Source organism: Rhinolophus sinicus, chromosome 9 (genome assembly GCF_057876585.1).
Source record: "Rhinolophus sinicus isolate RSI-liver-muscle chromosome 9, RSI-T2T, whole genome shotgun sequence".
In the NCBI taxonomy this organism is placed as follows: domain Eukaryota; kingdom Metazoa; phylum Chordata; class Mammalia; order Chiroptera; family Rhinolophidae; genus Rhinolophus; species Rhinolophus sinicus.
Window position 1 is genome coordinate 4575365 of NC_142509.1, and position 27153 is coordinate 4602517.

Here is a 27153-nt window from a genome sequence, read left to right on the forward strand (position 1 = left end):
CTGCAGCTGGAGACACGCAGAGGCAGTCGGCCCTCACTGACTGCAAATCTCCTTATAAAACCGTCCTCCATAATACTCTTTTCCCAGGCCTTTGCTGCCTCTTACCCTCTGTTAGTCCTAGTTGTCTCCTTTCACTCTCCACCCCTCACTCTGAATGAATTGCAAAAGCATTCTTGACTTCCTACCCAGCACAAATCATTAACTCACAGAGGCCAAGTGTACAGGGGACTCTGTTGAGCAGCATTTAGTGATTCCCTCCTGACCTCCATTCTCCTGGACTCATGCTGTCACACTGGGGGTCCTTCCAGAAACTAAGCGGTGCCAGATGTCCCGTGACCCATCTACAAATGTCTTCCTGCTACTCCCTCTTCCTGTGTTCCCCAATTTAAGGTTACCAGGTGGACGAGGCTCCTTGTGTCTGCCCTCCGTGGCCTGGTGCTGCCCTTTTCCTGGTTCTATGGATGGTCTAACTCGAGTTGGGACAGGGAACAGAACAGAACAACGTGGTGGAAGGAAATAGAAATGACAGGTAGACATTGGGAAGAAGAGGCAGACGCTAAGCAAAGGGTGAGAAGCTGAGCGGTGACAAGGGACCTCCAGCCGGCCTGAGCTACAGACACGAGGAGCTGTGTCTAGTGTATCTGTCCATGTTTTTCTTCATGTGTTTCCACATCCAGAGGATGATCACAGCTGCCACAGGAGGCAGAGCCCTGGGGAGGCCTGTTCAAGTAACACTGGGACCCCTCCTTCAGTTAGAAGCCTGCTCTCTTCCTGAAGCTGAGACCAGTGCCCTGGGCTTTTCTGATTCAGGATGTGTATTCCACACAGCAAGCGTCACCCCCATATTTGCCCACTCTGATGGTACCAGTGTGCTTTTCCATGGGCACAGGCCTAAGCGTGGCTGTTCCCCTAGGCGTGATTGCCCCGGTTTGATCAGGACGCTCTGACCTGGATGTTTTTCCTGAGCTACCTGGATCAGTGCGCACGCGCATGAGGTGCGCCTGCCCGTGCAGTGCAGTGTGTATGTGTCTATGCTCTCGTGTGCAAAGTTCTCAGGAAACTTCAGTTCAACTCCCCCCCCGATCCACACAAGTGCCCTCCTATGGTCCTTTCCTGGTTTTTCAGGAGGCCCTTGCTCTGCTCCTGTGGCTTTGAGCTGGTTTTCTATTTTCTCTTAGTCTGCTCTGTTTTCCCTTTGTCAGTTCCCTACAACTGCCCTGGTTCCCTCCCAGGCCCCATTGCGTCCAGTCTCCTCCTAACTGCCTCTGTGTTGCCTGAGTTGTTTGGACTCTGGCCTTTGGGAAGGACACCCCATCTCCCCTTCTCAGCGCTGCTGACAGCCCCCTTTATGATCTCGCTCCTGACACTGTAGTGCTATAGCTGTTCTACTTCCTGAGGCCCCATCATTGCCCTGGAAGTCCTTCCAATAGGTAAAGGCTGCAATCCCCAGACCTAGGGATGGTTAGAAATGCCCTGGCCAGATTCAAGACCGTGAGAGTCAGTACAGGGTTGCTGACCATTGTGAGAACATCTCTGGCCCATTAGAATAGCCTGGGTCTGGTAGGAAGCCACTCAGCACCTCCCTGCCCACTCCCCAGCCACCTTCTTGACCTGTCTGTCTACATTTTACCTATTTACCTATTTAGCCATGATGACAAACCACCTTGGCCTAAAGAGTAGATCTCATGAGGGCAAATGGCTGGACCCCAGGGACACATGGAAAGGCTGAGGCGAGAAAGCTTCTGGGGTCTAGCGAGGGATATTCAGGTCAAGGCAAGACTTGAGGCCTTGCTGTCTACAACCGCTCTGAGTCCGTCCCAGGACTGCTTGCACCTAATCTCCTCGCTGGACCTAATGTTATTCGTCAAGGCTCCTAGCTTAGGAAGCACAGCCTTAACAGACGTGAGATGGAGGGATAAGCAGGAACAGAGCTTTAGCTTCAGTGGGGGGCCAAGGGCAGAGTTGGAGGCAGCGAGGTGCAGTCCGTCCCTGAATGTGGCCCCTGCTAGGCTCATTGGGCTTGCATCTTGGATGAAGCAAACAGTCGCAGTGGTCTTCCTAGCGCCTCAGGTGGGCAGAGGTACTGTCCCAATTTGCCTCACCTCTCTCCTGAAGGTCAGTCAGCTCCACGGCAACCTGGGAAAAGAGCTTTCCTGAAATCAGAGGCTAGGCACCCAGATCCTGCCAGCTGCCTGAGACTTAGCACCCCAGTTGTCTGATGCCCCTGGTTAGGGACACTGGCTTTTTGGTGAGGAGGAAGGGACAGTGCCCATCCTGTGGGATGACCAAGCAGGTCTGGCAAGCATAGATTGAGAGCAAGAGAACAAAGCTTTGTAGAAATGACATCACACATTTGGGGGATGGTGAAGTGGGAGTGCTGAAAGGGGAACTGCAGTGACAGCCTTGGTGGCCCGCTGTTACTTTCCAGGGACCGACTCTGTTTCCTCTACCTACGTCCATCTACCCTCTGTTATTTAGCCATTATATTGAAGGGTCTTCCTGACCCCTGCTCCCCCACAGCCACCCTTAACTTTCTGCAGTGTGGTCCTGTCTCCAGAGGAAACCCACTCCCGCCCAGTCCTCTCTCTACCTTTTTGTATTGTACCCGCGCCTACCTTGTCTCTCTTTTCTTTGCTCAGTCACTTCCGCCTGTCTCCACTGTCCCTTTGTCCCACATCTGGCTCCTCTCTACCCGGATTTGGTTTGAGGGCCTTTGGTTTCTCCCTAGGGGAGACCAATACTCGGCCCAAATCCATCTGTTTTTCTCCTGGGCTCCTCCTCGCTTTCTCTCCCCCACTCCTGTACCCAGGACGGGGCGGGGGGGGGGGCGGGGGGTGTACCACTTGGTCCCAGCTCCCAGTATTTGCCTTAGAGTTAATGTTTAGCCCAGGGCCAATTCCCTCTTCTCAGGCTTGGAGTTACTACGGCCTTTCCCTGCCCGGCTATGTGAGGGGATGTAGGAGACAAAGGCTGACACATTCCGACTCATTCCCAGGGGTTAGACTCTCTGCGTGTATCCTGCACCTGCCTCACCCCATTGCAACCCAAAGAGTCATCTTCGCATTTGGCCCACAGCAATACTCAGATGCTTCTGGGGAATTCCTGTAAGGATCAACCCTGTGGGCCTAGATCTTGGGGTCTGGCGTGGCCCAGGACAGAGGCATCTGATCACCCCAGACATTTTCCATTGAATCTCCTGTGACACAGCTGAGGACAGGGCTTATACACACAGGGCAACGAGAAGCTCAGCTGTATGATTTAGAAAGTGTTGGCAGGCACTGGGCACTGAGAAGCCGTGCATATACAATTAGGGATCTATGTGGGTGTGTACTCATAAGGTGTTGTGTAAACGGGAACAGGTTCAGAGGTGTATAGGAAATACATTCATTTGGTGAATAGTTTTTAGCATCTGATATTTGAAACACATCATACTGAGTGCTGTAGAAAATATAAATCTGTTTGAGAGGTAGATCCTTCCTGATAGTGCTGTGATGGAGTAGTTACCCTGCACAGTGTAATCATGTGCGTGGAGGCAGTGGCTGTGTGCAGGGTGTGTACATGAGTGGGGGTACAGAAGTCTGGGGAAGGATTCAGACTTTTCCTCTATTTTCTCCCACACTGTTTAATCAGGAGACCCCAGGTTCCTCTTAATCAGAATCTTTGGGTATGAGAGTCAAGAATCTACATTTTCAGTGCATTTATTAGGGCCTTTTTAAGCAACACTAAAGCCTGAGTGCTGCTGCATCAAATTGCTGAGACTCCTGGGACAAAGACACCATCATCATCACGTGCAGGCCTGAGACCCTCCTGACAAGGTGGGCATAGCTAGAGAGGGTGAGGGTGGGCATAGCTAGAGAGGGTGAGGGTGGGCATAGCTAGACAGGGTGAGGGAGAGGCCTTGTTTGTTTCAAAGGTCTTACTTTTCCTGGGAATCCAAGTCTTCCCAACCCCAGTGTTGTCTCATTTCTGCCCCCAGCTTCTTTATCTGGAGTGCCTTTTGCCCCCATTGGCCTGACTCACATTCCTCTCCCAGAGATCTCAGCTTCCCTGCATTGGGCTGTCTCCTTTTGACTTGGGGCCAAGTTCTCTACTTTTAGCATTGCTACTTGGTCTGAGCAGCTGCCTGGGAATCCTCTTGGCTTTGATTCCCCTCCTGCTAGTGTTGGAGGCAGGGCAGAGCCCCTGGAAAGGAAGGAGATGCCTTAGACAGCCCCCGGAGCTGTCGACCTCAGGTTCTCCAGGCAATCTGCCCAACTTGTCCTATCAACATGTCTGCAATGAGATGCGTTAAACTTTCAAATCTCCCGTTGCTGATGACATAGGGAAGTGGGTAGATGGATGGGTCAGCAAGGGGAGAGTGTGTCTGCAAGAAGTCCCTGGTTGTTTGAGTCTCAAATTTCAGATTTCATCATAAGAGAAGTGCCCCTGCCACCTTCTTGTCTCCCCTCACCCCCACTTGGCGCCTGGGCCAGCTACTTTCCATTGCAGGAAACATCTGCTGGGAGGCCAGGCAGGCCAGGGGTTACTGGAGGACATTGGCCATTACCATCACCAGATCCTGTAACTTGAAGCATGTGTAGGGCTCTGGCCCTGCCCGCCCACCCGCCCTGCCTCCCTCCCTCCTGCCACCGGAGACTCTAACAAAGAAGTTGTTTGCTGGTCAGCCAAGAGGAGTATGTCTGGGAGGAAAGGGGTGTGTGTAGGGGTGGGGATGAGAGCAGGCCCTGTTGCCACAGCCATTGGTGGCTGCTCTGCCTGGGTGAGGTCAGTGAGTCACAGCAACCAGTGTCCGCTAAGAGTAGAGATTGCACATTGAACGGACTGCCTTATAGGACAGGCCAGACAGAGCTGGAGAGCTGGGCGTTAGTTCTCTCCTTGGAGTTTCAGAACAACTATGAGCCACTCTGCTGTGTGTGAGTAACTGGTGGGGTAGACCTCTGAACCTGGCTGCGGGATCGTCCTCTCCCTGCGCAGTTTGCCTGTCCACCAGTGGCCTGGCGTTCAGAGTCCTTCACTAGCCCTGTGCACCTGCTGTATCGTCTGCCTCCTCCCGCCTCAGCTGGCATCTTGGAGTGGCTGTCCACACTGACCAGAAGGAGGGGATTCACCACATCCCTCTGAATCACCCTTACCTGGGAGACCAGCTACACCATGGGAGCCGAATAGGGTGACGTAGAACCCGGCCATGGGAGACTGGCCAGACGGCCTGTCCCAAGAACCATGCTGACCACACCCTCCCATTTGCGGAGTTTTGTGCTGGGAACAGAGCTCTAGGAGAGAAAAGGAGGCCAGTCAGGGTTACGTAGACTGTCTGCCAAGAAGCCAGAGGTCCCCCGTCGCATTCAGACCAGTCAAGCCTGCCTGTTTTCATCCTGTGGGGAGAGAAGGGAATCAGAGCTCAGGCAGCTGGGCTCCACTGAGAGGTGGAACCTTGGAGAGCAATGGAATCTTTGACAGAATCTGGGGTCCTGTGGAGCCTGCTGCTGGAGCACGACAGCCAGCCTTTGCAGTGGTACCTGAAGAAAGTTATGGAGGTACCTGCTGGTACGGAACTCTGTTGCTGGCATGAATCTGAAGAAATCCCAGCCGTGAGTGTGCAATCTCATTTCTCTGTGCTTGTGTGACAGTTCTGTTGCACCCTTGCCATTCCCCACTTGGACCTGCTACCTGAGGGCCCCAGATTTGACAGTCCTTAAACCAAAATTCTGTGGCCATTTTAAGTTAAAAATAGGTGAGCCTCACCTTTGGAGGAGGTTGTTTTCAGAGCATGGGTGGCGAGGGAGAGGAGCATGTGTCAAGAGGATGTATAGTGGCAGGCTGATCTCATCCTTTAGGAGGCAAAGGCTGGTCTGCCACACACACTGAAAGCCTGGTGGAATCAGGGCGTTTATTTGCAAGCCAGGGCTAAGGAGTCCCTACCTCTAGGGACTAGAGGTCAGGACTAGATTTTCCCTCCTTTTCCCCACAGTTTCGTTACAAGGAGAGGAGAGATTTGGCGATTATGGCCGGACTTCCTGCTCCTCCACTTCTGTAGATGTCTGAGTTCTCATCAGAGATGGAGAAGCAAGGGTGAGAGCAATATGGAAAGAGCATCAGAAATAGGAGGACTGCCAAGCCTCAGGCAATTGGAGTCCTGATGTCGTTTCACCTCAAGGGGGTCTGGGGCCCCCGGTAGGCTCATCCTCAGGCTGGTATTGGAACTGTGGTAAAATACATAGAACATAAAATTTACCATCCTACGTAGTTCTAAGTATACCATTCAATAGCGTTAAGTACATTTACACCGTTGTGCAACCAATTTCCAGAATTTTTTCACCTCGTAAAACCAAAACTTTATTACCCTTCTCCACCAAAAAAAAAAAAAAAAAAGACCTGCCTGTGGGCACAGAAGGCTAATGGGGGGCCCAGGTGAACTTCTCATCCCCCGAGAGTGTGATCTGCTGGGGCGTCTCTGTTGTTCCCCTCTTGGCTCAAGGACCCAGAGGCCAGATAAACTGATGGCTCAGACCAGGAGCTCTGAGTCAGGCTGCCTTGGCTCACAATCCACTCTCCACTTAGTAACCATATTCCTTGGGCAAGTTGCTTCACCGCTTCTTCATTGTGCCTCAACTTCCTCGTGTAAAAGGAGATAATAAACACAACCCTGCGGTCAAATGAAATTCTGTGTGTGGAGGGCCTGTGACAGCACTGGGTGATGGTAATAACTCACTCATTCCATGTCAGCTTAATTGTAGCTCAAGTTCAGTTAAATACAGTTCAGACACACTGAGGGGCAAGCACATGTTTTCAGTGGCTCTGCTCTGCGACTCTGTTCTGCGAGGCCAGCGAGCCATGTAGATTGGATATCTCAGCATCAGTTTGAAAGTAACACATGGGCCAGAGGCATGTTGTATTCTGGGGTCTTTTCTAGCCATAGAAGTCACAGGATGGGATGGCTTCCAGATATTTACTCCCAGTGGCCCTGATACTTGGTTCAAACTTATGGCAGGTGATTTTTGAAGTTTGGAATTCTCCAACAAGGCATTGCTCTGGGGAAGGTAGCAGGGTGTCCACTATTGCAAGTACAACTCATTTTGTAAGTAAGCCAAAACCAAAGTCTCAAATTCACTCTAGATAAAGTAGTTGAAAGCACTGTCTTCCCTGTCTTTGGAAAACCTCTCCGAACTGCAATCTTGCCATTTTCTAACTTCCTGAAGTACTTCCTCTAGCGCAAGAGCCATCGGGCCACTTAGGTAGTCAGTGCGTGTTGTGAATGTGCTCGGGCCACAGCCTCCGCTTTCTTGTGGGCCATTCAGCTTTACAGAAAGGCAAGAAATGAACAATCCAAAGCTCCTTCTGTTGTTGCAACAGCTGTATACCAGTGGGTTCCTAGGGGAGTGGGTGAGAAACTGTAAATGGCTAAGATCCATCTGTCACCATCACCAGGACAGTCTGTCTGCATGTGTGTACTCCTGGCATAAGTACGTAGGTCAACGAATCGCCTGGGTGGAGTGCAGATGTCTCTCTGTTGCAATATGTGGCTCTTCTGCATTCTGCACTTGTCTTTATGTATCATCCTTGGGTGCCTTTCATCTACACGGTGCATTTCTTTCTTTTCTTGTAATTTTAAGATTGTGAGCTTGGAAACAGCAGGATTTCTGTATATTCAACTGGCTCATGGTATTTCCAAGGAGGAATTGCTAAGGCAGTTTATGGGTGTGAGTCTGCACTGAGGCACCCCCAAAACTAGGTGGGCACAGGTGCATCTGGAGGCACAGGTGGTGGTAAGAGGTGAGCACAGGACCAGGGATCGAGAGATCTGCCATGGAGCAGCTGGGGGCCCTTGGGCAGGGGACTTCTCTCTGGCCTTAGTTTCCTTATCGGTAACATAAAGATTGGATTGGATAATTTTGTAAAGGACGGTAAGGGAATGAGGTTGGGTGCCTCTAATTGCCAGTTATGCTTTTAAATTCCCTACTTCTAGCTTTCTGTGTGTGGGGGTGGGGGGTGGGGGGCGGGATTGTTGTTGTTCAGTACAGCCTTTGTAAAAGTGCAATTTCCCCCTAGTTTTATTGAGATGTAATTGATATATAAAATTGTACTAGTCTTAGGATTCTTTTTCCAATCATGAATTTCACACACAGCAAATGCTTACTGTGTTAGTCATGATAACTTCTTCTGAGAGGTGTGCTGGGCACCATCATATTCTGGGTCCTGCTGGGAACCTGGGGGACACCTCCCTTGTTTCCCTGCTTCACTGTCAAGGTGGTGCTTCCTGCTAGCAGAAGCCAGAATAGTAGTAGCTGATATGGTGGGTCCCAGGAAGCTTCCTGGAGGTGTCCCCACTTCCTGTCTCTTCTTAGGATGTAATGTGGGCCCTGCTTAGTAGTATGTTTGACTTTTTCTCATTGACTGACGTTGGCTACAAAGCCTTTCACAGTATCAGATTCTGTCCACAGTGTTTTCTCTTGCCAAGCCCCCTTTGTCTTCCCTGACCTGCCAGGGTCTATGGGATAACAGAGCGCCATCGTTGCCTTTTAAGCATGCATGCACATGCTTCTCCTGCACCTTCCTTCCCAACCCCACAGAACCTGGGAACATCTCACTAACCTGGGCCATTGTAATGCAGGTGTTAAGCCCCACTTACAAGCAGAGAAATGAAGACTTCAGAAAGCTCTTTAAGCAACTTCCAGACACGGAGCGCCTCATTGTTGGTGAGCTAGGTGACCTGGGTGTGGGAGGCCAGGAAGGAGGTTTGGGAGTCCTAGGGTAGCACTCAGGCTGCTTCTGTCTAGAGGTTCACCAAGTAAGGAAGTCTGTCTGGGAAGAGGGAGAGAGACTGTCCCAAGCACTGACCCCAGTGGTTGGAGCTCAGCGCTGAGCACTATGTGTGCGGTGGCCTCAAGAGAGAACCCAACCTGGGAGGAGTCACTGCCACTCTTATCTCTGCAGATGGTCCAGCAGTGAAGGGATGCGACAATTGTGGGCCGCAGAGGGGAGTTAAATGATTTTATTGGCCTTTTCTACCTCTAACTTTCTTGCTCCCCTCTGCTGCCTCAGCCGTTCCTCTGCCTCTGGGTAGTAACGTATTTCACATCCTTCATATTCCTGATCATGAGATGCTAGGGACTCCCGTGGCTACTAGTTCAAATGTACCCAGTTGGTGGTCGGCAGTTGGGCTCCCCTGATGCTGCTGGGAGGGATGGCATGCCTAATTTGTAGTGGTTTGCAGAAAATGCTTCATGTGGCTGAGCTCCTTTGTCGTCCATCCTACCACAGATTACTCATGTGCACTCCAAAGAGACATTCTTCTTCAGGGCCGACTCTACCTCTCTGAAAATTGGATCTGCTTCTACAGCAACATCTTCCGCTGGGAAACTCTGGTAAAGACCTGGGGCTTACTCCCTAGGGTCTGCCTTTGGGCTGTAGCTTAGCAAGCTGCCCCCAGTTTCCTCCCTTTGTTGACTTTATACTCTACCCAAGTCCTTGCATAATTAACTAAAACACATGCCTGAGTCTTGAAGGCTAGATCTCCTCTACCAGGTCCTCCCCCGCCCCCCTTCTTGGGTGTTGAACAAAGTGTTGAGAGGTAAATATTTGGCAGGAGTCACCACAGAGGGCAGAATAGTAGAGGAAAAAGGGCATTGGACTTGGGACACAGAAGAACTGGCTTGTACACTTTTGCAAGTACAACCTTCTGGGTTCTGAAACTAATTAGCTGTGTGATTTTAGGCTAGTGCTGTATTCTTCCTTTGCCTCTGTTTCGTCTTACAAAATAAAGTGGGAAGAGATAGATTAGGTGACTTTTATGGTCCCATCCAGTGGTACGTTCTGTGTTTCTATAAGTGGCACAGTGATGGGACCTTGACACATTTATCAGACTGTGTAGAAATAAGAAAGCTCCATGGACCAAGAATCAAGATGCCCTTGGGCTCCAGGTGAGGCTCAGTCACCACCTCACTATGTGGCTTCTGTGAAATTAGGGGCTAAACCAGATGATCTCTAAGGAGGTTTAGAAATATATAGACTGTGATCTGATTTCCTCTGTCTGAACTGTTGCCACGTGAGCACACTGTTAATGCTTCTTGTTTTCATGACCCATTCTCTGTCCCTGTGGGAACACCAGCTGACCGTTCGTTTGAAAGACATCTGCTCCATGACTAAAGAAAAGACAGCTCGCCTCATTCCCAATGCCATCCAAGTTTGCACTGACTCGGAAAAGGTAAGTGGAGTCTAATCTTGGACTTTCTACTCCCTCCTCCCCCAAACCCCAGTGCTCCATGCCTGTATTTCTGCCCTTTAATTGGATTAATGGGGAGGCCATAGGATTGGGGCGAGAGGTGGTAAAGTGATGCACATGGCGGGAAGCACGTCCACGGTGGGCAGAGTGTTGGGGTCTGAGCAGGGATGAGGGAGAGTAGCAGCACATTGGACTTGGAGGCAGAACACCTGAATTTGTGTCCTGTGACTGTAGGGATGTTATGTAACCTCTCTCATATGTAAAATGGAGCCAACAATACCTATTTAACAGTGTTGAAATGACATCAAACATTTGAAAACTTTAAATTGTAAAGCACTGTACAAATGTAAGTTGTTATCATTATATTTCAGCATAGCTCATGAAGAGGGATGAGGAGTCTGATAGCAAATGAATTGTCCATATGAGTTTGGGTAAAATGTGGAAGATAAAATTTAGGGCAGAGAAAACACTGTGATCTTTGACCTTTAAACAGAGCCTGAAGACTAATAGCTTCAGGGCTCAGGATGGACAGGGTTTCTGCCCAACACAAGGTTGACAATGTTCTTGGACTCAGGCAGTTCAGTGACAAGAACCATAAGACTCTGGGGTCTGATGGTCTTTGGTTTGAATTGTTTCTGTAACGAATCAGCTTTGTATTGCAGAAGTCGCCTAACTTCACCAGCTTGTTTTTTTTTAATTAGGTATTAGCAGTTATGTTTGTTGTTCAAGGCTTTGTATGGTGTAAGTGAAGCAACCTTTGTGAAGCACCTAGAATGTGTTCAGTAAAACCTGGTTTTTGTCGCTTTCTTCCTGCATGTTATAAAAGGCCCCCACTAATGTGTAAGCTCCGTCAGAGAAGGAGTCTCTTTCCATTGTATTTGCTGTCATGCCCCAAGCATGTACCTAGTGCATGCTAATATTTAAACATCTGTTGAATTAAGGGGTGAAAGGGTGAGTGGGTGAGTGGGTTTGTCTTCTCTCCCTGCTTAGGCTGGCTCACAGCTCACCACTTACCCCGTTCCAGTAGGTGGGCGATAGGAGTTTTTTATGGAGATGAAACCTTCAAACAAGAGAGAGAAGCACTGAGGAAAGTGTGGGTGAATATTGAAAGACTTGTTGCAGTGGGGACTTAGATGTCCCAGGTACCTGTGTGATCCCTGTTACTAGAGTACCTGTGCTATGTATTTGAGGATGAAATCAGTAGCTTTCATAAAAGGAAGGAACAGCATGTCTCTATTTATTATATTGTAAGTCCTGACAGACATTTCTTGCCATTTTCTCTTCCAATCCAGCACTTTTTTACTTCATTTGGGGCCCGGGATAGGACATACATGATGATGTTCCGGCTGTGGCAGAACGCGCTCCTTGAAAAGGTAAGTATTGCCCAGCCACTTCCTTCAGCCTGAGGAGGATGCATATCCTACCAGAATGTTCTTTCCCCCTGGGCACGGGCCCTATGGAAGATTGCTCTTACTGATCCATTGGCCAGCCCCAAAGAAGCCCATGTTTCCTCATAGTTTTGGAAGTCCCCCAGACTTTCTCGTTTGTGGTGTTGACCTGAGTCCTGAAAGTAATCTCTCCTCTTATGTGAACAGCCTTAGCTGCCTGCAGCAGGGCCTTCACTGACTTCAGGCACTTCAGTTTCACTGTTTTAAATGTACCAGGATTTGTTTTAATCAGGTATGGTGAAACACACAGACACACATGGAAATGACTAGCTGTAAATTTTTATACTTACAGACCCCTAAAAGCAGAGGTACATCACGCCATGTGGGGAAGCACCGGGGCAGTCAGGAGGCAAAGAGAGCATGGAGACAGCATGGGCAAGAGCTTTTCTTATGGTTTTCCCTAGGAAGTAATGGGGGAGGCAGGGGAGGCAGGCCAAGCAGATGTAGGATTGGCTGGTTTGAATAATTCAGTAGGGCTTGAGGGTGTAGAGACTGTCTCCAGTTGCCTGGTCCTTGTCCCTGGGGTGACGAGTGGCCTGGAGTGTAAGAGCAAAATAAAGAAGGTGGTTGGATGGACGGGGCTTTGGATTGGCTGGTTCCATAGGAAAAGTGCACGTTTAGATGGGTGGTTTTCTATCGCCAGGAATTAGCTAAACCTGGGAATTCACCTCCCCAGTCAGCAAGGCTTCAGATACCAAAGCATCAAAAACACAGAAACTAAGGAAACAGAGTTAGTACAGTGCCAGTTGACTACTCGGGTATTTGAGGGACACCGGGAGGCGATGCAGATGAAGGCCATGTCATGGCTGCAGCCCTTAGAGGACGCCCGTTTGATCATGGAGCGTTGAGAAACAGCCTCCAAGCTAGAGAGAGAAACAAAAAGAAAACAATTATATAATACAACTATAATTATGTTATGTATAGATAGTTATATATATGAGTGTATCTACCTTGACTTTAGCCCAAACTTACTACTATCTGAAGAAAATTGAGTAGATTTATTATGTAGAGTTTCTTCTAATGTGAAAGTCTATAGCCCTGGTATAAATCCTGGTAACCTAACTTGAGCTGAGATCTTGTGCATTTATTAGCCATTGATAATGGTGTTTGAGTGTCCACTGGGCAGTTTGAGTGTACAGTTCACAACGACTGTCAGGGTCGTACGTACGGTTCACAAAAGTGTTAACAAAATAAGTGTACGAGTTCTGCCTGATGAGTAGGGTCTGCTAACTGTGCTTGTCCTGACTCGTCAAACAAGCTGAGCCAGGTGGCACTGCTCAGGGAAGCTTGCACGGAGAAGGTGAATTATTAAGGAAGGGAAGACATGGTTTGGCAGAGAAGCAAATATGGCCCAGGCTGGATGAATGGTAAACATAAGTAAGAACAGAGATAGGAGGAGCAGATCCAGATAAAAGGGAAGGAGTGCCTCCCTGTGACACTGTGAGGGCCAGCACAGAGCTGCCACCCCCAGAAAGCCCCGACTGTGCCGTCCCGGGCAGTTCTCTGTAGTTGGAAAACCGGAGCCCCGCTTCATGGCATCCTGCCAGCTGCCTGCTTCTAAACCACAGCTTGAAAGGATGCACGTGGAGAGTTCTCAGATTCTTTATCAAATCTGCTGGTGGGAAACATTCTTTAAGTTGACTTTTTTTTTTTTTGACTGCTTCTGTTTTTCTTAATGCTCTTGCCCTCCTTCTTTGTCACATACTTACCCCTAGCAACTTCCCCTCCTCCTCCCAACCTGAGACTCATCTGTGGTCTCCACCTCTGATCTTAATTCTTTGACAATCTGTTGCCTCTTTCCTGAAATTCAACTTCATGAGAGCTAACTTTTTTTTTTAGAACAGTGCTTTTGAGGAAGATATGTAGACACCCACTGAAATAAGAAAAACTGGAACTAATACACAGGACTGTAGACAAACTGCTTCTCCTTAAGAATACAGAAGGAAGTATTTAGCTAGTCAGGAGACGATCAGATGCAATGATCTTTGAGGCCCCTTAAACTATGAGAATGTAAGCTTCTTTCTAACCACAGGAACAGTCCAGCTATGGAATGGGCCACCTTTAAAGTCATGCCTCATTCTTGGATGTGATCCAGCCAGGTCTACATGGCCACTGTTAGTATAAGAAGATTTCTGCAATGTCAGGGAGACTGGCTCAAGGGATCTCCAGTGCTCATTCCATGTCCAACCCAGAAGCTCTGTGATCACCTTGGTCCCAGAGTAACACTGGTTTATGCCACTTAATGCTGGACCTCATGCACAGGAGCAAAAAGTGAACAGTTACCATCCTCAAGGGGTCAGTAGCTCCCACATGCAAACCTGAGTTGAGGGAAGAGGTCAGGTTCCTGGCTTTGCTAAAAGACATACGTATTCTTGGGTAGAAGATTGGTGTCTTGCTGAGCTCCTGAGAGGAGGGTAGGGGAGGTAGATGAGATTGTCATGGAGGCGTTGCTTTCTCTCAGTTCAGCTAGGGAGAGTGAAGTTTGGCTGTTCCTACCCTCAAGGGAGTCCAGCTCAACTCAGTGCCACCCTGTAGAGTGGGGTCCCAAGGAAGGAAGCATCAGAGTCTCTCTGTTGTCCCCTGCAGCCCCTGTGCCCCAAGGAGCTCTGGCACTTCGTTCACCAGTGCTACGGGAATGAGTTGGGCCTGACCAGTGACGATGAGGACTATGTGCCCCCCGATGACGACTTCAACACGATGGGGTGAGAGAGGCAGAGGGCAGGCTGCCCAGGGAGCCTTTCCAAGAGGGGCTAGGATGGCAATGAAGGCCTCACTGGGGAATGACATCTAAGTAAAGCCCTGAAGAAGGTGAGGGAGCGAACCAGGAGGATACCTGCGGGATGACCTCCCAGGCAGAGGGGAACAATAAGCAGGTCGCTGGGTGGAATGGAAAAAGGGCAGATGGGAAGAGGTGAGATTAGGGAGGTCAGGAGGCAGATTCTGAGGGCCCTTTGACCAATGTGGTGATTGGCTTTTACTCAGAGTAGGATGAGAAGCCTTGGGAAGGCTTTGAGTTGATAATTGATAATATCTGACTTAACATTTTAACAGGATCACTCTGGCTCTTGGGTTGAAAATAGAACAAAGGGGACCTAGGGCAAACTGGCTAAGAAGAGGCTGTTGAATAATTTAGATCGTGTAGATGAGAGGATGGTGGTTTGCACCAGGTGGGTAACAGTAGAATTGGCTTAAATAAGTGGTTAGTTTCTGAATATATTTTGAAGGTAGAACCAGAAATATATTGAAGGATTTGCTGATTTATTGGAAAGGAACCAAAGGTGGCCTTAAGGTTTTCTTGGATTTACCAAGTGGAAGGATAGAGTTGTTCCAAACTGAGATGGACAGTTCTATAGGCAGAGTGCATTTGAGGGGAAGAACAGGAGCTTGGTTTTAGGCAACTTAGGTTTGAGGTGACTATTATTTAAGTGGAGATTGTCTTGTAGGCATTTGTGTATGTGAGTGTAGAGTTCACTGGGGAGTCTGGGCTGGGGACATACACTTGGGAACTTTAGTGAATAGCCATGAGATTGGCTGAAACCACCACGTAACTGAATGGACCTAGGAAGAAGTTCAAGAACTGGGCCAACAAGAGGAAGAAGCAGCAAAAGAAATCATCAAAGAACAGGCAGTGAGATATGAGGAACACTAGGAGAGTTTCATATCCTAGAAGCCAAGGGAAGGAAATTTTAAGGAGAAGGGGTATCGCTATCACTTGCTGTTGGTATGTTAAGAAAGATGGGGCTGCAAAGTTGTACAAACATGCTTGAGGTTAGAAGGCAGATAGAGGCTTGATGGTAGTGTGAGAGGCAGAGAGGAATAGAAAGCGAGGAAAGAGAAGCGAATGTGTAGTATGTAGACCTGGGCTTAGGAATGATTTCTGACGCTTAGTAGTGGCATCATTTAACCTCTGAATGTCAGTTTGATTATCTTTAAAATGCATGCAATGATTATTCAGAGCTGCTATGTATCCGCATGAGATAATATGTAAAATATAAGTCAGATGTTGATGATGACAATGGTGATTTCTCCTTTGGGAGACGCATTCCTGAAGTGTCCCTAGAAGGGCCCCCACCTTTAGCTCAAGGAGGGTTTGCCTTAGGTGTACAATGCCGAGTTGACTAGTTATGATCCAGAATCTGGGCAGGACTCTCAAAAGACACTAATGTCTATTGACCTGTCCTAGTCACTGTGTAGGAAAGTGTATGTGTGCTCAGAGCTCAAATGTTTGAGTCAAATGGTCAGGTTGGGATGGGATGGCACGCCAGTCGGGGGGAAGAATAGTTTAAGACAAATAATGGTCATATTTAGGTAAGGATAGATCTAAGGAGGGCGCCTAGAAAAGGTAAGTTTGGAGCCAGAAATTTTACATGGGAGTTGGGTGTGTAAGGTGGGAAGGAGGTTTCAGGAGAGCAACATGGGAGTGGGGAATGGTTAGAGGAAGACCATACGCAAAGCCAAGAAGCAAGAAAGCCCACAGTTTTGAACAGATTGCTAGGTCTGAGGTTCTTAGAATAATTGGCAGTCTTGGCCCCTGAGGATAACATGGGTTCATGGTGTCTTTGTTTTAGGTACTGTGAGGAGATCCCTGTAGAAGAGAATGAAGTGAATGACAGCTCATCCAAAAGCAGCATAGAGACCAAGCCGGATGCTAGTCCACAGCTGCCCAAGAAATCGATCACCAACAGCACACTGACATCCACAGGGAGCAGCGAAGCCCCCGTCTCGGTATGGGCAGTGAGCCCCTTGCTTCCACTCCCTATTTAGTGGACAGCGTGTCCTAGCTTAGTTAGTCCTATGGGACCCTAACCTGGGGAGTGGATAAAGGGGAGATTGGTTACATGTAGTCAGTTTGTACAGTGAGGCGTCATGGAACAGATTGGCTCGCTCCATTCTCTAATGATAATAGTCGCAGGATCCAGGGCTGGGTTCTCAGTGTCTCGGATAATGGTTTAGTTTGTCTTCTGAGCAGATGAAATCCATTCAAGTCCACTGTGAAAGTTTTGTTCTTGGTGGACTGGTCCAGGTCAGCCCATCTGGTGGAGAGCTATTTGGGGTCTTGTTTTCACTGCCTTGATCTGAAGGCAAAGTCGTACATTAATATAGGACTATAGAACTGTTATCTGTTTATTCATCCATTCAATCAATAATAGTTTTGAGTTCCTAGTGTATATGTTCTGGTTTATTCTCCCACTGTGCTAGACTTTGTGAAAGACATAAAAATGTGTAAGAAGGATCCCTGTCCTCTGGGACCTGGTTACAGAGGGGACAGAAACTTGATGAAGGAAGACTGTCTGGGTGTGAGCTGGCCAGTAGAAGAATAGGTAGGGTTCCTCAGGGAAGGATTCCCAGAAAAGAGAGCCTTGTGTTCCAGTGGCTTAGAGATCAGACCACCTGGCCTTAGAATGAAAACATCGTTCATTTTATGACTAGTCTCCATTTTCTGTCTCTGAAGTTATCTTTAAAAATGTAAAGAATTGTACCTATTCCTTTTCAGGGCTAATGGGAAAATGGATCGAAAAATGCACAGGAGGCCTTTTGAGCCTTGTAGAAAACAAGGTACTAATGCTAGTGCAAGGCACGCGAACATTATTATACCATGGTAGAGCTGTGGCTCCAGGGATGAACCTGTGACTGAAGGAGATAACTCTGCCAACTTGTGGGGTTTTGTGTGCTATTTAATGGCAAATAAGAGAAGGGCAGAACCTTGTACTGTGTTCTCTCATCTTTCACAGCAGGGTTGGGGTAAACCCCCAGAGCAGGACTCCAGGCCAGCTCCTGTTGTAAGTGTGAGGGCACCCAATGCCAGGTTCCTAACTTCCTCTGTCTCCACCCTAGTTTGATGGCCTGCCTCTGGAGGAGGAGGTGCTGGAGGGCGATGGGTCCCTAGAAAAGGAGCTCACCATTGACACCATCATTGGGGAGAAGATTGACATCATCGCTCCTGTGAACTCCCCTTCACTGGACTTCAATGACAATGAGGACATCCCCACCGAGCTCAGTGACTCTTCCGACACCCACGATGAAGGTGGGCATTTGAAAATGGGTGCAGAGTGGCCCTTCCTTTCTCTGTTTTGAAGGCTAAACGGATGTCCCTCTATGGAGACTGGAGTCAGTCTCTAGGTTCCTGGGGGAAGAGTGGGTGGGTAACAGCTTTTCTTTAAAAAGGTACATTTGTTATTAGCATCCTTTTTGAGAAACGCAACTTGCAGGAACTTCATTGTTCCATGTTTGTCTTTTTCTGCTCGACAGATAATACTTTGTTCGGCCATCCAGTCTTCTCACTAAATGTATCCCCTGTTGACACTGGCTGGCCTTGCAGCTCTGTCCCTCACAGAGATGCAAGGTAAGGCAATGTTTATATGCCACAAGGAAAGGGCCAGTCAGCTAGCTGCCACATGGAAATAATTAGATGTTAATAGAAACTTGCTTTAGTGACTCCAACATGGGGATTCTTAGACCAGGCCAGAAGAAAAGGTATTGCTGGGTCAGACAGACTCTGGAGACTGCCCTTCTCTCTAATATTTCTAAGTAGATAGCTTCCTACATCCCTCCTGCAGAGGTTTAGCTTCTAGGATCTCACTCGAGAACATGCTGCTTCTTACCTCCCAGAGTGAGAAGCCAAATTCTCAGTATTCATGAACTTGGTTGATGGTTTACCTTCATTGAATTGGCGGTAGGTTTTGATGTAGTGAATATAGGCAGACAGTGTTCACTTATCCATTTGTGGACAGTGTCTCCTGTGGGTCATCTGCAGTGGTTTTCTCACCTTCGGTTGCTTTCCCCGCTGACCCTGTAGGATGCTCTTGAGTTACTTTTTGCCCTCTTCAAGGTCACAGGGGTACCAGAAATGTCAGTATCCTGCTTGATATCATATACCAGCCCCTACAGGTGCAGTAGTCAGGGACTGGGGTGCCGAGGGCTTGGAACAAGCACAGGGGCTTTAAGAACTCACCTATACCCTCAGACACATTCTCCTATAGCAGATAGAAACTTCCAAAAATTAAAGGTTATTGAAACCATAGGGGGAATAGGCTGTTTTATGGAAGGGAGAGCAGAGCTTGTGTAGGTAGAGATCATGGCCCTGCAGACCAGACAAGCCTTAGAAGCTTTCATACAAATAGATTATTGCAGATTAATCAGCGTCCTATGAACACATCCATGCCATGGTTACAGTGCCATTTGTTGTCAATCGTGGTTAACTTACATAGACTCTATTTTTTTTTTTTAAGATTTTATTGGGGAAGGAGAACAGGACTTTATTGGGGAACAGTGTGTACTTCCAGGACTTTATTTATTTATTTATTTTTCCAAGTCAAGTTATTGTCCTTTCAGTCTTAGTTGTGGAGGGCATAGCTCAGCTCCAGGTCCAGTTGCCGTTGCTAGTTGCAGGGGGCACAGCCCACCATCCCTTGCGGGAGTCGAACCAGCAACCTTGTGGTTGAGAGGACACACTCCAACCAACTGAGCCATCCAGGAGCTCAGCGGCAGCTCAGCTCAAGGTACCGTGTTCAATCTTAGTTGCAGGGGGCAGAGCCCACCATCCCTTGCAGGATTCGAGGAATCGAACTGGCAACCTTGTGGTTGAGAGCCCACTGGCCCATGTGGGAATCGAACCGGCAGCCTTCGGAGTTAGGAGCACCGAGGTCTAACTGCCTGAGCCACCGGGCCAGCCCCTAGACTCTATTTTCTTATGTTCTTTTTTAAATTAAAGTTTATTGGGGTGACAGTTGTTAGTAAAGTTACATAAGTGTCAGGTGCACAATTCTGTATCACATCATCTATAGATCACATTGTGTGTTCACCACCCAAAGTCAGTCCTTCCATCACCAGAGACATAGACTCTTAATAACTGATCCTCTTGGCTCCGGCAAGCCCAGGAGATAGTCATTTATTTAAATTTGAGTCTAAGATCAACTTAATTAGGGAGGCTTGGAAGGATAAAAGCAAATAGTCCATTCCCAGACTTTTTGTAAAGGATGAATGAATGAGTGGCATCTGGAGTAAATAGTGCACATGCCAGCGGAGGAAGGAAGCTGAAGGAAACAGGAGCCCGGGTGCCCAGCCCCCACTCCATGGCTTCCCCTGGTGGCCGTCCCCACATTAGCCACACAGAGCTCTGGGGGATTTCCCCGTGGTTCCCTGTTCCTCACCTTCACTGTCTCCTTCCTCATATTGTCCATGCAGGGGAGGTCCAGGCCTTCTACGAGGACCTGAGTGGCCGGCAGTATGTGAATGAAGTATTCAACTTCAGTGTGGACAAGCTCTATGACCTCCTGTTCACCGATTCGCCCTTCCAGCGGGACTTCATGGAGCAGCGACGCTTCTCAGGTTCGTTCTTGCATGGGCTGGCGCCTCCCATCCCTTCCCCTCTACCGCCCTTCTTCCCTCTCTTTCCAAGTGCCCTTCTTTTCCAGGCCCCCTGATGGTCCCAGGAACCCCCTCTCTGGCCTTCCTCAGTGCCAGAGCTCCCTCGGGGCCCTGCGTGCTACTCCTTCTCCCAACCCTGCAATGTAATACTTGCCCACTGTGTGCCAGGCGTTTGGTGCCGGGCCCCAAGGGTTCACAGTGATCAAGGCCTCACAGGACTCACTGTCTATAAAGAGTAGCAGCGACCACTTACTGGTAGGGACTTGCTATATGCCAAGCACATTACGTTGTCTCATGTACTCAGATCTGCTCTGTGTGTGTTGTGATCCCCACAAGGAAACTGCAATCACACTATTATTACTTGCCCAAGGTCATGCAGCTAAGAAGGGGCTAAGCCAGGATTGAAAACTAGTTCATCATTTACTCCTCTGTGCTCCTATCTCATTCCTTTGCCCCTGTTCTCTCACAGCAGGGGCTGTGGCTCTGGCCCTGAGCCAGAGGGCCAGAGCTGCTAAGCTTCTGAGTCTGTGAAAGAACATTTGGGCATCAGCGTACCCCACTGCCAGGAGAGAACATTCTGAGGGCATGAGGAGGTCATGCCTTAGAGGAGAGGACTTGTTCCCAAGGATCCCAGGCCCTCATCATAGTAACTCCAGTGTTGCCAGTGTCCCTGTAGGTGGCCCGAAGACCTCCTGCCCCGGTCCCAGAAACAATCAGCATTCTGGAGCCTTGTGTAGTATCTCGGCAGTGCCACAATGAGCCTCTTTCTGCTTTGACTCCCTCTCCTCCCACCCTTCTTCCCCAGCCCTCAGGCTCCCATTGGCTTCCTTTGGGGGGCTAGTCGGCATTCAGTAGCGTCAAGAGAAGTTCACATGGAGGGAAAATTCAGATGTGAGGAGGGCATGCATCTGTCCCTCCCTCATTCCAGGGCTCTTCTCTACCCTCAGATATCATCTTCCAACCATGGAAAAAGGAAGAGAATGGAAACCAGAGCCGAGTGATCCTTTACACCATCACCCTTACCAACCCTCTGGCTCCTAAAACTGCCACTGTCAGGGAGACACAGGTGAGGCGAGGGCAGAGGTAAATAAGAGAGGGCTGGGAAAGCCTCTGTTCTGTTGTGAAGGATTAAGGACAGATGTTAGGATGAAGTTTCTGAGTGCAGGTGTTGTTTGGCCCCGAAACAGCAGCATCTCACATGCTTAGATGCTGCCATTTCCAGTGGTCCTGGGTCCTCCATTCAGAAGTAGGGAGATTGGGAAAGGAGGTGCTTTTCCCACCTTGTTTTCCTTGAGTCGTGTCCAGTGGACCTTTCCTCCCACAGACCATGTACAAGGCGAGCCAGGAGAGTGAGTGTTATGTGATAGATGCCGAAGTCCTCACCCACGACGTGCCGTACCATGACTACTTCTACACCATCAACCGCTACACACTCACGCGAGTGGCCCGGAACAAGAGCCGGCTCAGGTGCAGTGTCTCACGGCCCCAGTGGGCTCAGAGGAAGTTTCTGGAAGGAAGTTCATGAGAGTCCTTACATTAGGCAATATTCATTTGCTCCTGAGGAGGGAGGGGAGGTTGGGAATATTGGTCTGCTGACTCATTCTTTGTTCTACCTTCTTTCTGAAGTCTCTAAGACCCTACCCCCACCTCCCTATCCTGACAGTTATTCTCTCCATCATGTGTTCGCTTTACTGCTCTGCATGTCTCTTCACTAAAACTTTTATAACTACTGCTGTTTATCATTTGTCCGTAGTTTATAAAGTACTATATTTAAAGTGCATTCCTTAGAATGACCCAAGAAGGTGGATTTATCCTCATTTTTCAGATAAGAAGCTGAAGGTCATATAAGTTAAGTAACTTTGCCAAGAGTCATATCCCCAGTAAGTGCTGAAACCCAGGTCTAAAACTGCAAACCTGTGCTCATTCCACCACCCTGTGTGTACTGTGATTTACCTCTTATCTTCCTGTTAGACCGTGAGCTCCTGGCGCGCAGGAACCCCAGTCCAATAACCACTTTATTCCCAGCACTCAGCACAGGGCCTGCACATATCAGAGTCCAGAAAATGCTGATAGAATGCTGTTTGTGCAGAGTCCTGTCCTGTGATGTGCATTCAAGGAGGGAAGAAATTTAGACCCTGACATTTTAAGAAGTTTGTAGTCTGATTGAAAAGTAAAGACACCCACAGACACCCACCCATTTAAATATAATTGGTTTGAATACCTATATCTTAAACCAAGTTCTTTTGGTTGTTTAGAGCAGAAATTCACTCATATAGTTCAAATAAAATAGGTATTTAGTGAAAGGCTCCAGAGAAATCTCTCAGGAATCAGGAAGATATGAATACCCACACCTCAAAAAAGGCCTATATCTTTCTCATCTTCTTAAAAGAATTTTTGTGTTGTTGTTTCTGTGCAGCTTTCTGAGCATCTATTCCTCTCTCCTTCTTCCTTTATCTCCCTCCCTTCTCCCTTTGCCCTCCTGTCTCCCCTCACCTTACCCCCACAGTGGCTAGGTTTTTCATTTCCAGCTTCCTTGGAGGAGCTTCTGATCAGATGTCCTTGCTGTCCAGTTCACACAGAGGCTTGTTGATCACAGATAGACCTTTACAAAGGGTGCCCACGCTCAATTCAGTAAATAGTTGTTTGGGGGGATGGTGGTGGTGAGGTGGCTCCAAGCAGAGGCAGGCTCACCTCAGCCCATGGGTGGAGCTAGTGTCCCTGCGGAAAGAGGTGAGGGCAGGGCAGGCAGACCTAAACATGGGAAACATAAACTGAAAGAATATACTGACATACAAAAATGAACCTAAGGAGAGGCAAAGAGCAGAAATGCTGTGTAGGAGACGAAGGAGCTGATGGGCAGCAGAGAGACTTGTGACTGGGAGAAAGGATTCTTAGAACAAAGCAAGAGCTGGTGCGGTCTTCGGTAGAGTGAAGAGGCAGGAGCCAGGCCCAGTAGCAGATGATACTCCTAAAGGTGGAAATGATGAAACCATAGAGCCTGACTTGGACTTAAAAGTCTCTACAGAAGGAAAGAAGGGCCCCCATGGCAGGCTGGCAGGCTGCTTGGTACCACCAGGAGCCCCCAAGTAGGAGGCAGCATGGTGTCATGAAATCATTCTGGGCTTGGAGTCAGAGCCCTTGTCAGCTTTTGGGCTGCTTAAATATTCTACAATCAGTTCTCACTTATAAAAATAAGGATAAATCCACTAGCTCCACTGACGTCACAGGGTGGCCATATGGATGTGAAAGGACTCCTTACCTTGTGAAGTGCAGCACAAATATGACGCTGCTCTGGACTTAAGCCTGAATTTCCCCTTTCCCAGCAGAGGAGGGTCTGCCAAGGAAATGGCTGATCTTGTTTGTGGCTTTATCCGCAGGGTCTCCACAGAGCTGCGCTATCGAAAACAGCCCTGGGGGTTAGTGAAAACTTTTATCGAGAAGAACTTCTGGAGTGGGCTAGAGGACTACTTCCGCCATTTAGGTGAGTGCTACAAACATTGATGCTGGTTGAACCATAGAACTTCATGAATTGTGCAGCTGTCACCATTCAGGGGAGTGGGGAATATGGAGAATGGGGAGAGAGATTGAGACAGTGAAGGGGTTTCATAGGGTCCCTAAGTCTGCCCCAGAAATGGATACAAAATTTGTCATGTGTGTGAACATGTGCATTTTTTCGGAGACTATACCTGTAACTTTTATGAGATCATTAAGGGATCCATGACCCCACCCCCCTCAAAAAAAATGAACCTCAGATCTAGTCTCACTGGTGATAATTCTGTTATGGAAAGGAAATAGCCTATCAATGCATCTATTAGGAAATATGATGTGCCCTAAATTGTATACATGAGGCTGCAGATGTCAGTAACCTATGTCTCTACCCGATGCTGAACAACCCAGAAAAGGGGTTTGGGCCGGGCTGGGTCCCTAAAGTACTATGCTTGAGGCTCGTGGGCATCCCTGACAGACCCCTGCCCTCCCCATTAACATCCCAGAGTTTAGTATGGAAAATGCTTCCCTTAGCAAGGATTCAGCTAGGAGTAGACAGAGTTGCTTCTGGAGGCCAATGTGTTGAGTTGGAGGTATGGGCAGACAGCCTCTGCTGTGGCCTTTTTGTCTCTGACAGAGAGCGAGCTGACCAAAACGGAGAGCACCTACCTGGCTGAGATGCACAGACAGTCTCCCAAAGAGAAGGCCAGCAAGCCCCCAACGGTACGGAGGAGGAAGCGTCCCCATGCCCACCTGCGGGTGCCTCACCTGGAAGAAGTGATGAGCCCTGTCACCACACCCACTGATGAAGATGTGGGCCACAGGATCAAGCACGTGGCAGGTGTGTGCCAGGTGGGGACGGGTGGTGTGGCTCAGGGCTTTGGGCTGGGCCACGTGCCTGTGCCTAGGCACACTCTTGCACATTCATTTTGTACCTTGGTTATAGACTGTATATCATTTGCACGAAACTCATTAAGTCTAAGGCTCCAGATGCTCTTTCTGTTTCCATTTGCCCTTTAAGTTCCTCGGCCTCTGCTGAACCCATATGTGTGCTTGGCTGAATGAAAATCCCTCTGGGTTTATGCCTTCATGCTGCCTACGCTCCATATCTACCTGAATAGGCTCAAGTGTGCAGCTTCCAAGTTCTTGGGAAATGCACCAGGGAGAAGCTCAGACCCCATAGATCACCTCAAAACACAAAGATCAGGGAGTCCAATGCAGCCCCCCTGACTAGGCCCCCGTGGACCCACAAAGGACCTGCCCTACCAGGCAGTAGACTCCCTTGAGTATGTCTCCTCTTCCCATCCAGCCATTCATCACCTCATGCCTTTACTCAGTCATGGAAACCTGACGCTGTAAGAGGCCTGAGGAACTAACCAATCCAGTGTTTTTCAGACTGTGCTCTGCACATACCTGGGCATTCATCAGAGCTGGATGGGGACAGGAGCGGAGGCAGAAGCAGGGCAGGAGAGTGCCAGCCTTCCGTGTCCCTCCCCCCAGCTTCTGCTAGAGCACTCCCACAGCATAGGTTTTACATATGGGATTTCTGACTAACATTGGATTTGAATGAGCTGACACAGGTGATATGACTTGCTCAGTATCATGGAGCTGGTGTGGATAAAGCCCGAGCTGAAAGCTGTGTCTAGTCCTAGCACAGTGCTGTTGCCCCTTCCACAGCTGCAGATCACTTTGTCCTGCATCACTATGTCCTGGCTACATAGGTCTGTTGATTTTCTCATTTGTTCAGTGACTTTAATAACCACCTACCTGACCCAACCCATGACCTTACCCTTGAGGAACTTACCTTCTACTTTTGGAAGGCAGGGTATATCTATCACATTGTTGTCCTGACAGCATCATGGACAGTTTTCTGTCATTCCCTGAAGTTCTGTGCATGACCAGTGTCACATCAGCATTCGGTGGACTTGTGGGCCGTGATGGTAACAGCCTCTTTATTTTCCCTGCAGGTTCCACGCAGACACGGCACATCCCTGAGGACACCGCCAACGGTTTCCACCTGCAGAGCGTGTCCAAGCTGCTGCTGGTTATCAGCTGTGTGTAAGGGATTCCAGGCTGTCCTCCCCACCTCTGCCCCGCTGCCTTCCCTTTCCTGCCTGCTGCCTCCTTCCCAGTCTCTTCAGGTGTATGAGTGCCCTTATTGTCCTGCTTTTGTTCTTTGTCTGCTAGTCTTCTCTCTCCAGATCAGTTGCTCTGTCTGTCATTCTTTGCCTCTTTGCTTCTTTTTCTCTGTTTTATTTAGCATTTGCTGTATGCTAGGCCTCCTGGATTCAGAAGAGAATGCCGCATACAGCATCCATGCCCTTCAGGAACTCAATTTCAAGTGGGTAAGACAGATAGGAAACTCAAAATTACTACACCATTGGATAAATGCTAACATAGAGATGGTACAGAGCATTCTAGGAGCCCATTCATTTGTTTGTGAGCGATGTTCCGGGTTTCTGCTCCATGCCAGGCATTAGGACTGTGCCCTCATGGAACCCACACTTTGGCAGGGTAACCAGGTAAAATCAATGACTACAGGAAAAGTATATGCTTATTTTGTTGTAAACAATTTATAATAACTACCACAATGCTATAAAACTGAACGCGCAGTAATTTGCACAGGAAGATGTTGGGCTAAGGAAAAAGTTGGTTGAAAGCAATGAAGGCATAAGACAGGAGAACACAGCTATCTGATGTCTGAGGACACAGCCCCTGCTGAGGACTTTCATAAACCATTTTGAGCAGAGAGCAGCTAGGACCATAAGTGTAGACAGCTCTTCCACTTGGTTCAGCTCACCGCCTCATGCCCAGCCCTTCTTGGATGGGAGTGTGCTGTGAGAATGTGGGGGTACAGGTGGGTGGGGGGCACAGGAACTACTGGCTGTTCACCAGGCCCTAGACTATCTCTAGTTCAGTCTTGCTTCTGTAACCCTCCCGCCCACCACCAGCCCAGAGCTTCACTAAAGCATTTTCAGAGGCAGAAGCAACAGCACAGCCCTATCCTCAGGAAACACTGAACTGAGCCCTGGAGTGACATGGTTGGATTTACATTTGAAAACAAAATCACTCTGATGGCAATATGGTACATGTTGCCAGAAAGGACTGGCGGCAGGGAGATCAGTCGGAGTAGACTGCAGTGATGAAAACAGGAGGAGCTCACAGACTGAGGTGAGGAACTGGGCCTGAGAGACTTGTGACCTCTGGTTACATAGTGAAGGAAGATGACTTACTGAGTCCCCTGTTCATAGATGATGGTGTCATTAACGGAAATCTGGAACTTAGCAGAAAGTTGTCAGAGAAGATGCTGTGAGTTCCCGATGTCTCTGAGTTACCATAGGTTATCCAAGGGAAGGTGATGGGTAGATATGTGTTGATGTGGACCTGAGGCTCAGGAGAAAAGTTTAGGCTGCAGCTGCTGATTTAATTATTAGTAGCATTAAAGCTGTGGGTATGAATGAGATCACCAGAAGAGAGAGCGAGTGTGAGAAAGAAAATGGGGCTGAGGACAAACCCCAAGTCCCATGAGGAAGGCTCTCTTATTAACCTTAATTAAATATGCAACAAAAAAGTAGATGTAAAATTCTTCTGAATATGGCATGAGAAGCAAAGATTTTTTTTTACAACATTAAA

At 48.5% G+C, this 27153-nt stretch overlaps 1 protein-coding gene across 23 annotated transcripts in view; it reads left to right on the plus strand.

The window, feature by feature from the left end:
- GRAMD1B (GRAM domain containing 1B) overlaps positions 1-27153 on the plus strand; it is a 239107-nt gene that overhangs the window by 201860 nt on the left and 10094 nt on the right. For all 23 annotated transcript variants that reach the window (XM_088800796.1, XM_074321146.2, XM_074321148.2 and 20 more), the window contains 13 exons: positions 8609-8693; positions 9259-9362; positions 10106-10201; positions 11512-11592; positions 14254-14369; positions 16236-16392; positions 17503-17692; positions 19852-19995; positions 20982-21100; positions 21359-21501; positions 23412-23515; positions 24158-24361; positions 25488-25578. In XM_088800796.1, coding sequence (XP_088656922.1) covers positions 8609-8693; positions 9259-9362; positions 10106-10201; positions 11512-11592; positions 14254-14369; positions 16236-16392; positions 17503-17692; positions 19852-19995; positions 20982-21100; positions 21359-21501; positions 23412-23515; positions 24158-24361; positions 25488-25578 — 1634 coding nt within the window. The remainder of the gene's footprint in view (positions 1-8608; positions 8694-9258; positions 9363-10105; positions 10202-11511; positions 11593-14253; positions 14370-16235; positions 16393-17502; positions 17693-19851; positions 19996-20981; positions 21101-21358; positions 21502-23411; positions 23516-24157; positions 24362-25487; positions 25579-27153) is intronic.